Source organism: Fragaria vesca, linkage group LG5 (genome assembly GCF_000184155.1).
Source record: "Fragaria vesca subsp. vesca linkage group LG5, FraVesHawaii_1.0, whole genome shotgun sequence".
NCBI lineage: Eukaryota > Viridiplantae > Streptophyta > Magnoliopsida > Rosales > Rosaceae > Fragaria > Fragaria vesca.
In genome coordinates, this window is record NC_020495.1 from 16,053,506 (window position 1) to 16,066,832 (window position 13,327).

At 37.6% G+C, this 13,327-nt stretch overlaps 4 protein-coding genes across 4 annotated transcripts in view; 3 read left to right on the top strand and 1 right to left on the bottom strand.

The window, feature by feature from the left end:
• LOC101302558 (serine/threonine-protein kinase SRK2B-like) overlaps positions 1-10,482 on the top strand; it is a 31,311-nt gene extending 20,829 nt beyond the window's left edge. Inside the window, exon 11 of the mRNA XM_004299865.1 lies at positions 10,447-10,482. The gene's annotated coding sequence lies outside the window, so the exon portion shown is untranslated. The remainder of the gene's footprint in view (positions 1-10,446) is intronic.
• Positions 437-2,794, top strand: LOC101302266. The gene is made up of 2 exons (XM_004299864.1): positions 437-1,768; positions 2,163-2,794. Exons 1-2 carry the CDS (start codon positions 437-439, stop codon positions 2,649-2,651), a joined length of 1,821 nt encoding a protein of 606 aa, XP_004299912.1. The 3' UTR covers positions 2,652-2,794.
• LOC101309552 (protein HAPLESS 2-like) lies at positions 3,388-10,238 on the top strand. The gene is made up of 18 exons (XM_004301448.1): positions 3,388-3,561; positions 3,635-3,778; positions 3,864-3,952; positions 5,125-5,164; positions 5,280-5,337; positions 5,441-5,501; positions 5,747-5,825; positions 6,258-6,392; positions 6,840-7,034; positions 7,431-7,511; positions 7,593-7,693; positions 7,871-7,988; positions 8,562-8,594; positions 8,669-8,762; positions 8,844-8,938; positions 9,136-9,251; positions 9,601-9,701; positions 9,793-10,238. The coding sequence occupies exons 1-18, from the start codon at positions 3,388-3,390 to the stop codon at positions 10,179-10,181; spliced, it is 2,103 nt and encodes a 700-aa protein (XP_004301496.1). The 3' UTR covers positions 10,182-10,238.
• A 71-nt stretch (positions 10,483-10,553) lies between the features above and the next one.
• The window catches only part of LOC101309842 (protein RIC1 homolog), a 9,737-nt gene continuing 6,963 nt past the window's right edge, over positions 10,554-13,327 (bottom strand). The window contains exons 13-21 of the mRNA XM_004301449.1: positions 12,774-12,831; positions 12,264-12,323; positions 12,096-12,137; positions 11,866-12,002; positions 11,648-11,783; positions 11,490-11,567; positions 11,287-11,403; positions 11,132-11,194; positions 10,554-11,028 (exon numbers count right to left, since the gene is read on the bottom strand). Of these exons, the coding sequence (XP_004301497.1) occupies positions 10,942-11,028; positions 11,132-11,194; positions 11,287-11,403; positions 11,490-11,567; positions 11,648-11,783; positions 11,866-12,002; positions 12,096-12,137; positions 12,264-12,323; positions 12,774-12,831 (778 nt within the window). The 3' untranslated portion in view covers positions 10,554-10,941. The remainder of the gene's footprint in view (positions 11,029-11,131; positions 11,195-11,286; positions 11,404-11,489; positions 11,568-11,647; positions 11,784-11,865; positions 12,003-12,095; positions 12,138-12,263; positions 12,324-12,773; positions 12,832-13,327) is intronic.

Consider the following 13,327-nt stretch of genomic DNA (forward strand, 5'->3'; position numbering starts at 1 on the left):
AACTAACGTACTACTACTACTACTACTACTACTACTCTCTCTCTCTCTCTCTCTCTCTCTCTCTCTCTCTCTCTCTCTCTCTCTCTCTCTCTCTTGTCGGTTCATCAAGATTCATTCAAGAAGCTCCCATTTCCCATTCCGCTGGTTAGTTGTTTATCTCTTGCTCGCTCTTGATTTTGTTTCTTTCCCTGATTAGTGTCAAATCCGAGATACCCATTTCTTAGTTTTCTGTGTTTATTGCATCAAAAGACTTCCAGATTAGTTTGATTGCTATGAAAGAGTGACTAAAGAAACCAACTTTAAGACAGAGGCTTTCATGGATTTATGCATTTCTTGCTTTTGCACAACTAACTTCAATTTTCGGATCTTGAATACTTACATGTTCTTCTCATCAGGCTCAGTAATCCATTGTGTTGAAACTGGATTTAGGTCAATAATGGTTAGAAATTTAACCCCGGTACTACAGAGAGAGTTGGAAAATCTTCACAAAGATGCTGATAGTCGTAGATTAGCAATGAAAGCACTCAAGTCCTATGTGAAACATTTGGACTCCAAGGCAATCCCTATGTTTCTTGCCCAAGTTTCCCAGTCTAAAGAAACTGCTCCTTTGAATGGGGAATGCACCATTTCGCTCTATGAAGTTCTTGCTCGTGTTCATGGCGTCAAAATCGTCCCTCTCATAACCAACATCATGGCAACCATAATCAAGACTCTAGCTTCCAGTGCAGGGTCTTTCCCTCTTCAACAAGCATGCTCAAAGGTGGTTCCGGCCATCGCTAGATATGGGATTGATCCTACCACCCCTCAAGACAAGAAGAGGCATATTATTCATTCACTATGCAATCCCCTCGCGGATTCCCTCTTGGGTTCTCAAGAGAGCTTGACTTCTGGAGCTGCCCTTTGCTTAAAGGCTCTTGTGGACTCGGATAATTGGTATTTTGCTTCAGATGAGATGGTTAATAAGGTTTGTCAGAATGTTTCTGGGGCTTTGGAGGAGAAATATACTCAGTCAAATGCACACATGGGTCTGGTCATGTCTCTTGCAAAGCACAATGCTATAATAGTTGAACCGTATGCTAGGTTGTTGATACATGCTGGACTGCAGATATTGAACAATGGTTTAATAGAGGGGAATTCTCAGAAACGCTTGGAAGCTATTCAAATGGTGAACTTCCTGATGAAATGCTTAGATCCTTGGAGCATTTTATCTGAGCTTGAGTTGGTAATTGAAGAAATGGACAAGAGTCAGTCAGATCAGATGGCTTATGTAGCAGGGGCTGCCTTTGAAGCTCTGCAAACTGCAAGGAGAATAGCTGCAGATAAAGGCCCAAAACTTGAAAAGGCTCATTCAGTCAGTGGCTCAAACTTTAGTAGGAGAGACCATAGTAGGAGGCGAAATTTATCTAGTGCTGGCGATCAGTCCCTTGCATCGGTGTCACCTGAGTCACAGACCCTTGATTCCTTCACAGGATATGATTCATGGGTTGAATCACCTATTGCAGCGAGGCAGGTTTCTCAAAACTCAAGTTATGATTGTAGGAGTGTCAATCGGAAACTTTGGAGTCATGAGTGTGGAGGAGTTGATGTGTCTCTCAAGGATGGTCTGTTCTCAGGGATTGCTCACGAAAATGGCTACTCTAATGCACCTTCAGACTCTGGGAATAATCAGTTCATGAACAGCGAAGTTGAATGCACACAAGAATTTTCAGGTTTCCTTCAAAGAAATCCTAGGAATGGAGTATCAAGAAGTGCCACAACCAGTCCCCTGGTAAGTTGAGTAGAATTTAGCTTTTGTTTCTAAAATTTATTTTATATTTTAATATTAAAGATCCATTGGATGAGTTAATTGAGATGGGGTTACTAGCTGTTTCAAACAAGTTTATATTGTATCAGTAAGAAGGTGATCTGAAAATTAAGTTAGGAAGATGATGATATCTGCTTGCTGGCTTGCAACAGCAGTTCAGGTTGCCCAAGGGGCCTTCTTCTGCCTAATGATTGGCAACTTATATGCACTTAAATTCCATAATCTGAAATCCTGACTGCAATCAGGGGATGGTATTGAATTATAATCTTGCTGTTTATTCTTGCTGTCCACTGAACTTGCAAACCTTTTGATGCCTTTTTGTTTATTGATGTGGTATTATATTCATGTTGTGCTTCAGAGGTCACGAACTCCAATTGATGTTGATAATATCATCCTCAAAACTCCTAGGAGGCTCGTTCATTCTCTTCAGGATCCAAATAATGTCAACTCAGACTTCTCTGAGAAACAAACTAGAAGATTTAGGAGTTTATCCTTGAGCGAAGATTGCAGCCCAAATGGCAGGTACAATGGTTACTCACATGATGCCACTTATGACTGCAATGGTAGCTTCTGTGATGGTGGTGGTGTGCAGTTCCAAGGTGGCCCTGAATCTGTATCATCAACAGATGGTATTCCTAAAGAAGGTGACTTGCACATGTTTCAAGATGCTGTTCTCGAAATAAAATCAGAAATTCAAGATTCCAGCATCATCAGAAAACCCCTTCGCAAGGCTGCTGCAAAATTCTTCTGTGGTCTTTCTTTTGCAGTACTTGCAGTAATTGTTCTGTTAGCTTTGATTACAGCTCAAGGTCCAAGTTATGAAAGTTATTATCTAGTCCCAACTTAGTGTCTTGATAAAGAAAACAATGGTAGGAACCAGCTGGTGTATGTTCTTGTAATACTAGAATTTGACCATCCACACTAGATGTGGATGCTGAATGTGCTGGAAAGAATTTGTTTGTTTTTAACAGCTTAAAGAAGGGTTATTGAGATGATGCTTGATCGTTTATCATTTACTGTGCCTTGCTGAATTTTACAAAAAAAATCTGATGTATGGTCAATGACGTCTGCAAAGATATTACTAATGGTGAACTACTGAGACTTGTGCCCTTTCTTGTTCCTTGTAATGAAAGTATTTTTCATATCCAGAAAAATCTACTGAGGCTTGTGCAAATTCATTACTCATATATAAGCACGTCAGTGCTGTGTGGCCATTTTTTCTGTGTGGCCATTACTCTATATGTTACTTTTGCTTTGCTCCACCTGACATGGGTTTTTGTAGATAACTGCTCCATCAAAAGTGGGATGAAACTTCCATACATTTTTTTTGTTTCTCCTCTTTCTGTTTTTTTTCTTTGAATTCTAATGATGTTTTACGATTAAGCCTATAATAACTTTATTTTTATTTCTTAAAGATATTTTTGTTACCTTAGTTTTGTAGGCAATTCAAAAAAAAGCTTCACGGTAAAGGGCGGGCGGTTACTCCTCACCCAGTCCTTTCCTCCAAGAATAAACCGTTCCCGCCCACCACAACTGCTTTTGTTTGTTGTCATCCACTATCCCGAATCTAAACATTCCCAAAAATGACATCGAAACTATGGCTGATCACCATCCTCCTCTTCCTTTCTTGCTTCATCGTCGTCGGAGTCCAGATCCTCTCCAAGTCAAAACTCGAAAAGTGTGAGAAGACTTCCGATTCCGGTGACCTCAATTGCACTAAGAAGATCGTCCTCAACATGGCCGTCCCAAGCGGCGCGGTAATGGAACAAACTAACCCTGAATTCTTTGAGGTTTAAAAGTACGTAATGATGAATTGTGTTTTTTTTATAGAGTGGGGGTGAGGCTTCCATTGTTGCCGAAATTGTAGAGGTAGAGGAGAACTCAAGCAAGAAGATGCAGACTTTTCGAGTACCGCCTGTCCTCACTGTCAATAAATCCGCAGCTTATGCCTTGTATCAGCTTACCTACATTCGGGTTCGGCAAAGCTCCACACTTGTTTTATGCTGCTGCTTTTGACTCCCATATCTTGTCATTGATTGATTCTTGTAAGCCTATACAGGATGTTGCTTATAAACCTGAAGAGTACCATGTTCAGACTCGAAAGTGTGAGCCAGATGCAGATGCAAAAGTTGTCCAGATATGTGAGAGGCAAATAACCTATTACCCTTTTCCTTGTCATTTCTCTCATTATCTTCTTTTCTTGTTAAGTCATATACATGATTCTTAACATTGTTTTCATTAATTTCGTTAAAATATGGAGAAAATACTGGTCACTCCATTAACTTTTATGCACTCGACAGTTTACTCCATTAACTTTCAATTTCAATCGATCACTTCTGCAACTATCCAATGTCACACAATCTTCAATATCCAATGTCATACAATTAGGTCCATCCGTTAAGTGGCCGTCCAAATCAGTGGTTAAGTTGATGACTAGACATATTTTTCAATGTCAACTCAGCTAGATGAAAGGAGAAATTCCATTTAACACTCCAACTTCAAATCCCACAATCATTCTCTCCCCAAATCGTTAAAACTTCCCAAAACCCTAAACCCCCAAATTCACAAATCCCCACCAACCATGGCTCCTCCAAGTCTCCTCGGCCACCCACAGCTCCACCGATCCAATGTCCCCACCACCCAACCCGAATCCGCATCTGGTGATGCCTTCATGAACTCCCTAGTCGTCGACTTTAACAGCCTTAACAAACCAACAACCCCAAAACCCCTAATGGGCTTCACCGAGAACAACTCAGCCACCGATTTGGGGAGAGAATGATTGTGGGATTTGAAGTTGGGGTGTTAAATAGAATTTCTCCTTTCATCCAGCTGAGTTGATATTGAAAAATATGTCCAGTCATCAATTTAACCACTGATTTGGACAGCTACTTAACGGATGGACCTAATTGTGTGACATTGGATAGTTGAAAGAGTGATCAATTGAAATTAAAAGTGAATGGAGTAAACTGTCGAGTGCATGAAAGTTAACAGAGTGACTAGTATTTTCTCCTTAAAATATTATACATGCTGAATGCCAAGTAAAGGGTTATCTTGGTGTTGCTTCAAGATTTACCTCTTTAAGCTAGACTCAGAAGATACATTTTTTCTTTTTTATTATTTTAGTGCTTGATTTTCCTCAATTTCTTGTCAAAATTAAAACTCCAACAGATGCTTTTCTGGCAGTCTCCACTGCTTAGTTGGACATGTCGATCTCAGTCTCTACTGTCATGACCTTAACTGGGAAACTACGTTTCAAGTCCCTTGTGATGATATGTATATCTATAATATAAAATGAAAAATTCATGTTGTATGTTCTGTAGGTTACGAGATGAAAATGATCACGTCATTGAGCACACAGAGGTAGCTTTTCCAACTGTTTAATGTCATTCTGGAACACTTATAATTTTCTGGGCACAAGTAGTCTTGTCAGTCTTTCACAGCACCAAAAGTTGATCTGTCATTCTGTTTTTCATAGCCAATGTGCTGTCCTTGTGGCCCTCAGAGGCGGGTACCTTCATCATGTGGAAATGTTTGTAAGTGCATATTATGATCTTATAATGTTTAGTATCTCTTAAACATTACGTTCACAATGCCTTTTACCAGTTTGTTGTATTGACCTGACTTTCTTGTGGTTAGTTGACAAGTTGATGAAAGGAAAGGCCAATACAGCTCATTGTGTCCGCTTTCCGGGTGATTGGTATGGTCCTTGTACTAAGTTATTCGTTGTGAACGATTAAATGTCTCAAACATTGATATTTGATTCTTGATAAGTCTATGAGACATGCATGACCTCTTTGGTATATGTCATTACATGAACTTGTACCACTGAGAGTTTGAAACTATTTTCACCTATATTTGTTTATGTTTATTGTACATTCTCCTTGTCGTATTTTGATCGTCATTCTACAAGGTAATTGACTGATTTTTTCTTCTTTGAAATAGGTTCCATGTTTATGGTATTGGACAGCGGTCAGTTGGATTTAGTGTTCTCATTCAAGTAAAAACAGGATCTAAAGTTTCGGTGGGTCGCTCTTCCTCATAATTGCACCATATCTATATTGATTGCTTATACTATACATGACCTGATTTTAATGTCTTGTCTTTCTGCTCTGAAGAATTAAGTGTATTTCTCCTGTTCTGAGAGCTTATTGAAAGTTCATAACGAAAGTATCTCTTTTCCTAGTTGAATGAAAACCTGTCTTCCTTTTACTTCACAGCACTATATATACTATAAATTCTCTAGTTTCATTTCATGCTGATGATCATATTGCTTGATTGATCTAATAGCGGATTGTAAGTTGTAAACTGTTAATAGAGCAAAATTTTAATTGATTTCATTGAACTTATTTTCTCTTACCTTTTATGTGATTTACTTTAGTGAAAGTGAAAGTGAAAGGAGAGGTTAAAAAAGTTCAGTAAGAGAAGTTTCTTTACACCTTTGTTTTTTTGCCAGGAAGTGCTTGTAGGTCCTGAAAACAGAACAGCAATATCTAATGATAATTTTTTGCGAGCTAATCTCATTGGAGATTTTGTTGGATACACAAATATACCGTCATTTGAGGATTATTATCTTGTAATTCCAAGGCAGGTACGCTTTGTTGCACTGATATACTTGTCATTCGAACCAATCTGCATAATATAGGAAGAAAAAATTGGAACAAAGATTTCCTGCTTTTGTATATTTAAACCTTGAAGTATATTGGTTGCGTAAAACTTATTGCAGTTGGTTTTGTGATTCAAGTAAAATACATTGATTCTGAATCGGGTATAGGGAGACACAATGTGAAATAATACATATCCCTGCCCACCATTTGCAGTAAAACGAGTCTTCTTATTCTACTATATGAATGTTCATATAAATATTCACATTGAAAAGTCACCAACACATTTCATTGAAGTACATAAAATGATTTTCTTCACAAGCTGACTATTATATTTTAGGTTCCTGTAAATGATCAATTGATGAATTTGTTTATAAAATCCCACACCATTTTGATTTCTTATATTGCTGACAGTTACTTTTTCTTTGCGGAAGGGAGGCACAGGTCAGCCCAAAAATTTGGGAAGGAACTTTTCTATGTGGATGCTGCTGGAGAGAGTTAGATTTACTTTAGATGGTGTTGAATGTAATAAAATTGGTGTCGACTATGAAGCTTTTAATGGGCAGCCAAACTTTTGTTCTTCACCATTCTGGAGTTGCTTGCATAATCAGCTATGGAATTTTTGGGAGGTATGAAGCTCTATCTTCTCCAAGACGTTTTTTTTTTTTTTTTCCTTTATTTCCTCTTTCTCTTACATAATGCCATATTGGTATTGACCTTATATAGTTTGGTACAATTCTATTATGTGCCAATCTTTCTTTTCCTTTTTTCCAAGCATTTGATTTATAGTTGATTAGCATGGACTCTAGCATCCGAATTTGAAACCTACGTGCTTGAATATCTTAACATGACTATGTTGATAATTTGACATACATACTCTATTATTAATTATACATTTACTATACGTTGTCTTTATTTCTATGAAAAGCCCCTGTACTAGCACTTAGTAGCTTACATCAATAACTTCATAGGATTGTAGTTGTTTTGTAATTGGTAGGCGAGTAATTCATTACTGTTTATGACAGGCTGATCGAAATCGTATCCAAAGGAAGCAGGAGCCACTTTATGGTGTGGAAGGAAGGTTCGAAAGGATAAACCAGCATCCAGTAACGTATCAGAAACTTTTGAATTACTTCCAGAAGGAATTTCTTTTCATTTGGATTCATATAATTTCTTATTCGTTGCAGAATGCAGGGACTCATTCATTTTCCATTGGAGTCACGGAAGTCATTAATACAAATCTCTTGATAGAACTAAGTGCTGATGACGTAGATTACGTGTACCAAAGGTTAGCATTTCCAGACTAGGTTTTATGTCTACCTCTATCAAGTATCTATATTACGTTTGGTTATGCTTAACCTGTATAGTTTGAAATGATTAGTGAATCTAGTGCTCAGTCCAATAACTGATATTCCACATAGAATGTTCCCTTTTTTGTGTTTGACTTAAAGTAAGTATTTTATAGGAGTCCTGGGAAAATCTTAAGCATCAACATCCCAACATTTGAGGCCCTTACACAATTTGGAACTGCTACAATCACAGCAAAGAATACTGGTGAAGTGGAAGCATCTTATTGCTTAACGGTAGCCTATTGACTGTTCGTCTGTTTTAAAGGATTATTCTTTCCCTTATTCTCCTTAATACTTTTGGATATCTTTAATGGACGTTATGGTTCATATAACTTCTGGTTTTGAATGGGGGGACGACAATACTGTCTTTAGCTGAGAAATAACAAGTTAAGGACAGCTAGGTGATAGGATTTTATATGATTTTGTTATATCAAGGCTTAATATCATTTTCCGTTGATGATTTTATTTGTATGGTACTATTTAACATGTTCTTTTCAAATCTGGTAACTAATTTGTGATAACTTTTTGACAGTTTGGATAGTTACTGATACTAATGAATACCCAGTGATCATATTAATGCTTAAATTTCAATGTGATTATTGCATATGAACAAACTTCTTGTCTTTCTTTTGGGCCATGAATATATTTGTCCACTTGCTAAGAAGGTTTAAAAATTTAATATCAAGTCTTCCCTAGCATTTGAAATGGATGCATTATTCATATAGTAGCTTCAGTGTAATAGTTGTCTACAACTTCGGTGGATGGCTGTTGCAATATGTTGTGTCACAAATTTTACCTTCCTTGCAGTTTGAGTGCTCAAGTGATGTCACCCTTATGGAGGTACTTTTGCCCCTACTCCTGTATTTATACTTGCAACATGATGAGTGTTAATTTGTTAGAGAAACTGTTTTCAGGAACAATACTTCATTATGAAGCCAAAAGAAACGTTAACTCGATCCTTCAAACTTTACCCAGGAACTGATCAAGCTGCAAAATACGTCTGCACAGGTATGAACTGCCAAACTCAGAATGATGATAAAGTGGCCTAAAGTATTAATGCTGGGACTAATTTCTGGACCTTGAATGCAGCTATACTTAAGGACTCTAATTATAATGAAGTGGATAGAGCCGAGTGCCAATTTTCCACGACGTCTACTGTCATTGATAATGGATCACAGGTTAGTGTAGCAATCTGAGATCACATTTGTTTTCTTTTTTCTTCTAACAAAGTATGAAGGTTTCTAAACCCCCACAGAATAAGCAATTTTGGTACGTTATCAATACACTAAAAGACAATAGCTGATCAACCTGATGTTACTTCTTGAAATATCATAACCTTCAGTTGATTATATGAACCACTTAAGTTATTACTTTGTTCCAGGGTAATCCCTTTAAGCCACCAAAGACAGGAACAACTGGGTTCTTTGACTCTATCGAAAGCATTTGGAACCGTGTGTGGAAGACTATTATAGATTTCATCACTGGAAAAAATTGCAGGTACATGTTGCATAGTGGAAGAACTAAAATTCTGACTCATTTCTAACTGTCATACTCTAGATTCAGATATATAATGCTGGTTTTAATACTTGTTTTTGCTGTCGATTCATTTTACATGTAACATGGTAATGTCTGTTCAAAGTGCTGGTTTCATTCAGACCATTCTTTCAAGTCTAATAAGTATGATCAGAATCTCTAAACTATAGTTTCTCTCCTTCTGCGTGAGAGAGCGTACAATATATACTTTCTATTTACAATTATAAACTAAGCCTATAATGGCAATTGGAATTGCATCTGCTCAGTTACAAACTTTCATTCATTTATTCTTGGTTTTCTCTTTCATGAACAGAACAAAATGCTCTGGATTCTTTGACTTCAGATGTCATATACAGTACATATGTATGAGTTGGATTCTGCTGTTTGGTTTACTTTTGGCAATTTTTCCAACAGGTAAACCTACTTATCCAGAATTAGTGTATATTTAGAGTGGATCATTTTGGAATTGGAGAGAGAACATAACATATTATATGCTGAGGTGCAGTCATTGTGCTCCTGTGGCTTTTGCATCAGAAGGGACTTTTTGATCCTTTATACGACTGGTGGGAAGATCATTTTGGGGAGGATAATTCGAATACAAGACACAGAATTAATGTAGATCACCGACAGGTTCATGACCATAAAGATCATAGGCATGAAGCAAGGCAGCACAACTATGGTTCGCGCCATAAAAGAAAAAGCACTCACCATGATCACAAGCATAGCCACTTTGAAAGAGGCAGTGATTACCATTACCATCTTCACCATGTCCACAGGGATAAGCTCAAGCATGGCCGAAGAAAGAGTTCGAGTGTTGTACAGAAAGTTGATGAGAACATTGGGTACCATGGCCAGAAAAAACAAAGGAGAACAACAAAGGAGTATTTAAAATGACCAGTCACCAGACTTAAAACCTAGTGAAGCAAGAGTGACTTTGGTGACTGTTGCATAGCAATCAGTTTGCTTTCTATGCAAATATAGTGCCATGACACAAGAAATGATACCATCCTCATATTGTACATGTTATTGTGAACATTTGGTTTCAATGCCTCCCCCTTCGCCCTTTGTAGTATCCCCAACGTTCCATTTAGATCAGTTGGGAGGGGGTGTGCCCCATGGTTTTCAGTTGTGATTGTTTTTTTTCATGTATTGAAAAAAGAAAAAAAGAAAAAGAAAAAAACAAGGTTGGCACCCTAAAATCCTGAAACAGCAGCGCATCTCAGAACAAAGAAAAATCTCTACTTAAATTTTCTATTAGAGAAATCTCACCTTAAAACCTCATGCAAATAGCCTTAATAAAACTATTGAACAAGAATTTTATACAACTTATGATATAAACCAAGAAAAAGAATACAAAAAAGACTCAAGAGTAAGACATTGCATGTTTTACTCCTCAACAGTGGTTTCCAACCTTTTCTTATCTACAAGAACATCTAACTTCAATGATACAGTAAAATTTGATTATTATAATAACAAAAATTGTTGAGCAGATCCTCGACATGGCGCGTCCTAGTGCTCATCATCCACACCCATATACATAGATGCTGAGTGACAGTTTTTTACTCCAAAAGAGAGAAGACCGACTCTCGTGAGTAATTACCATATGAGCACCAACTGTCAAGTAGAGAAACGATGTACATATCTGATTGCAACCTCATCTTTCTTCAGAAGTTCCAATGGATGAAAGTTGATCTTCCAAATCTCCAAGAAGATCATGGTATTCAGTAAAGGCGGGATGTGACTGAAAACAATAGATCAGTAGAGTAAAGCATTAATCTGATACACACACGGCACAGATAAATAGTGCGGGAAGTATTATTGACAACATTTTAAACAACAAATACCTGCAGAGTGAAGCTATAAGCTTTCCACAACCGCATATCATCCTGGAAGAGATCAAATAGAACCTGTGCAATAAACAAATCAGCAAAGCAAATACCAATAAAGCTGACTTGCTCATCATAGGCAAGATATTTGTGAGAAATGAAGCCACTCATACCTCAGATCGTCTTAAAAGAGTGGCAAGGACCACTATCCACTCTTTGAACTTGACAGAGCACATATGTGCCAAAAGAAATTCTGCATCAAATCGGCTCTGCAGTATACTCATTTGGAGCTGAAATCATAAAAGAGTATTCAGTAATTAGTTCTTCAGCAAACAAAAAAGACTTTGAGGGTGAAGGGATTTTCATTTGTTAATACCTTTTGTCCAATTAATTCAAGTCCCGAAGCGAAATTCTCCAAACGAGCACATCCAAATCTCTCTCGCTGAAGATATTCCTGCAATGAAGTGTGCAAACTCAGAATCGTTCGGCAGTAACAACAAATTAATCATAAACATAACTGCAATTGTATCCTACCACTAAATCGAACTGAGTGCCTTTCACAAATGCAACTAGCTTTGAAAGCTCTTTTCCCGACATCAAATAGCTAGCATGGCTTTCTAAAATGTTCTTCACAGAAGCAACATGTGCACTCTGCTCCTTGAATGAAGAGCTGCACCAAAGGAAATCAATGACCAGTTAGTTTCAATAAAATTGTCCAGTTATTAGAACCATGCAAAAAAGTTCAGATCAACCTCTTATCCAAGGACTGTTTTCTATTACTAGAACGAAAACCAAAATAACCCAAGAATCTGGGAGATGATGGAGCTTGTCTATCTGTATCTGTTGATGCTTGTTCATATTCCCTTCCAGATCTCAGCAAGAACCTCACCTAAATGTCAAGTAAAGTTATTATTATCTACAATATAAGAATTAGCTGTTGTTGATGCAACTAAAATAGGACATGAAATTTCCAAATGTATACCAGCTCCCCAGCGAGCTCATATAAAGATTCGTCCAGTGTTGCCTGCATAGACTTGACAACCATTGTAAGTAAAATCTCTCGAGGAAAGGAAAAGAATAAAAGAACAGAGCCCGCACATACTTAGTCTAAAAATACTTTCAAAATAGTAACCAGCTAAAAGATTGGCACCTGTAATAAACGCAAAGCACAGTACTGACTGACAGCAGGACCTTCAAGCTTAGCAATAACCTGGGAAATTCAAATAAATAACAAACATCAGCCTCGTTGGTTAGCCAAATGTAATCTATACTCACCAGCACAAATTGGAAGCATTTTGCAGTAGTCGTAAACAGAAAAGGGGTTTGCATCCACAGAGTCTTATAACCAGACATACTAAACAATACTTTAACAAATGTTTTTCTTATATTTCAACAATTGCACCTCTTTCAAGGTGTTATCCACACTGCACTAAGTACCAAAGAGGTTTATGAAATTAACTAAGAAGCTTTAAATTGAAGAGAAATGGATCCAAAGAGATATTGGTTGTTACAATAAACTGCAACCCCAGTTGTAACAAAAAAAAATGTATTACATTCTTCTTTATAATGAAATTAAAAGTAATTCTCCTAGTGAGGGAGCCTTCAAAAATAAAGAAGAAATAAACAAAACTGAACCACAACTACTTGATCACTATCTTACAAGTATATAGCATGCAGCAGTGCGGTACCATCTGCGTTGGAAGCATTCCTCAAACAACCTGAAATTCAACAAAGAATAAAGAAGCCACAATGTTAAGATTAAAAGGATGAAAGCATATGTGGAACCGCATAAACCTATAAAAATAACTCTGAAACCCCATCCTTGATGCATGTTGTGGATAACTAGTATTTCGCTATGTACACAACCGCTTGCATCACACTCATTCATGGGCCCGGCCCGACACCGAATTGCATCCCGAAGACGGACAAGCGGAAGCGGCTCGGTGCATGCGGGAGATATACTCTCTTTACGTGTACTTATTCTTATTTCCTTGTAATAGGGCTTGGGACCTTCTAGAAGGTTCCCCCACTTGTATTAGTCATGCCACATGGCACTTGTACGTGAGGAGAGGGGTATCACCCCACTTCTATAAATAGGGGTCACCTCCTCTCCTCTCTCCCTCATTCTTCATTATCTCATTCTTCTTCCAGTGCATAGTAGCCTCCCGCTCTAGGGAGGTGAACAACTTAAACTTTGTGCTCTCTCTCTCTCTC

Coding starts and splice junctions, on each gene's coding strand:
- LOC101302266 (XM_004299864.1), top strand. CDS start 437: ATGGTTAGAAATTTAACCCCGGTACTACAGAGAGAGTTGGAAAATCTT. Junction 1,769..2,162: donor GTGCCACAACCAGTCCCCTG/GTAAGTTGAGTA, acceptor GTTGTGCTTCAG/AGGTCACGAACTCCAATTGA.
- LOC101309552 (XM_004301448.1), top strand. CDS start 3,388: ATGACATCGAAACTATGGCTGATCACCATCCTCCTCTTCCTTTCTTGC. Junction 5,338..5,440: donor TTCATCATGTGGAAATGTTT/GTAAGTGCATAT, acceptor TCTTGTGGTTAG/TTGACAAGTTGATGAAAGGA. Junction 8,595..8,668: donor GTGATGTCACCCTTATGGAG/GTACTTTTGCCC, acceptor AACTGTTTTCAG/GAACAATACTTCATTATGAA.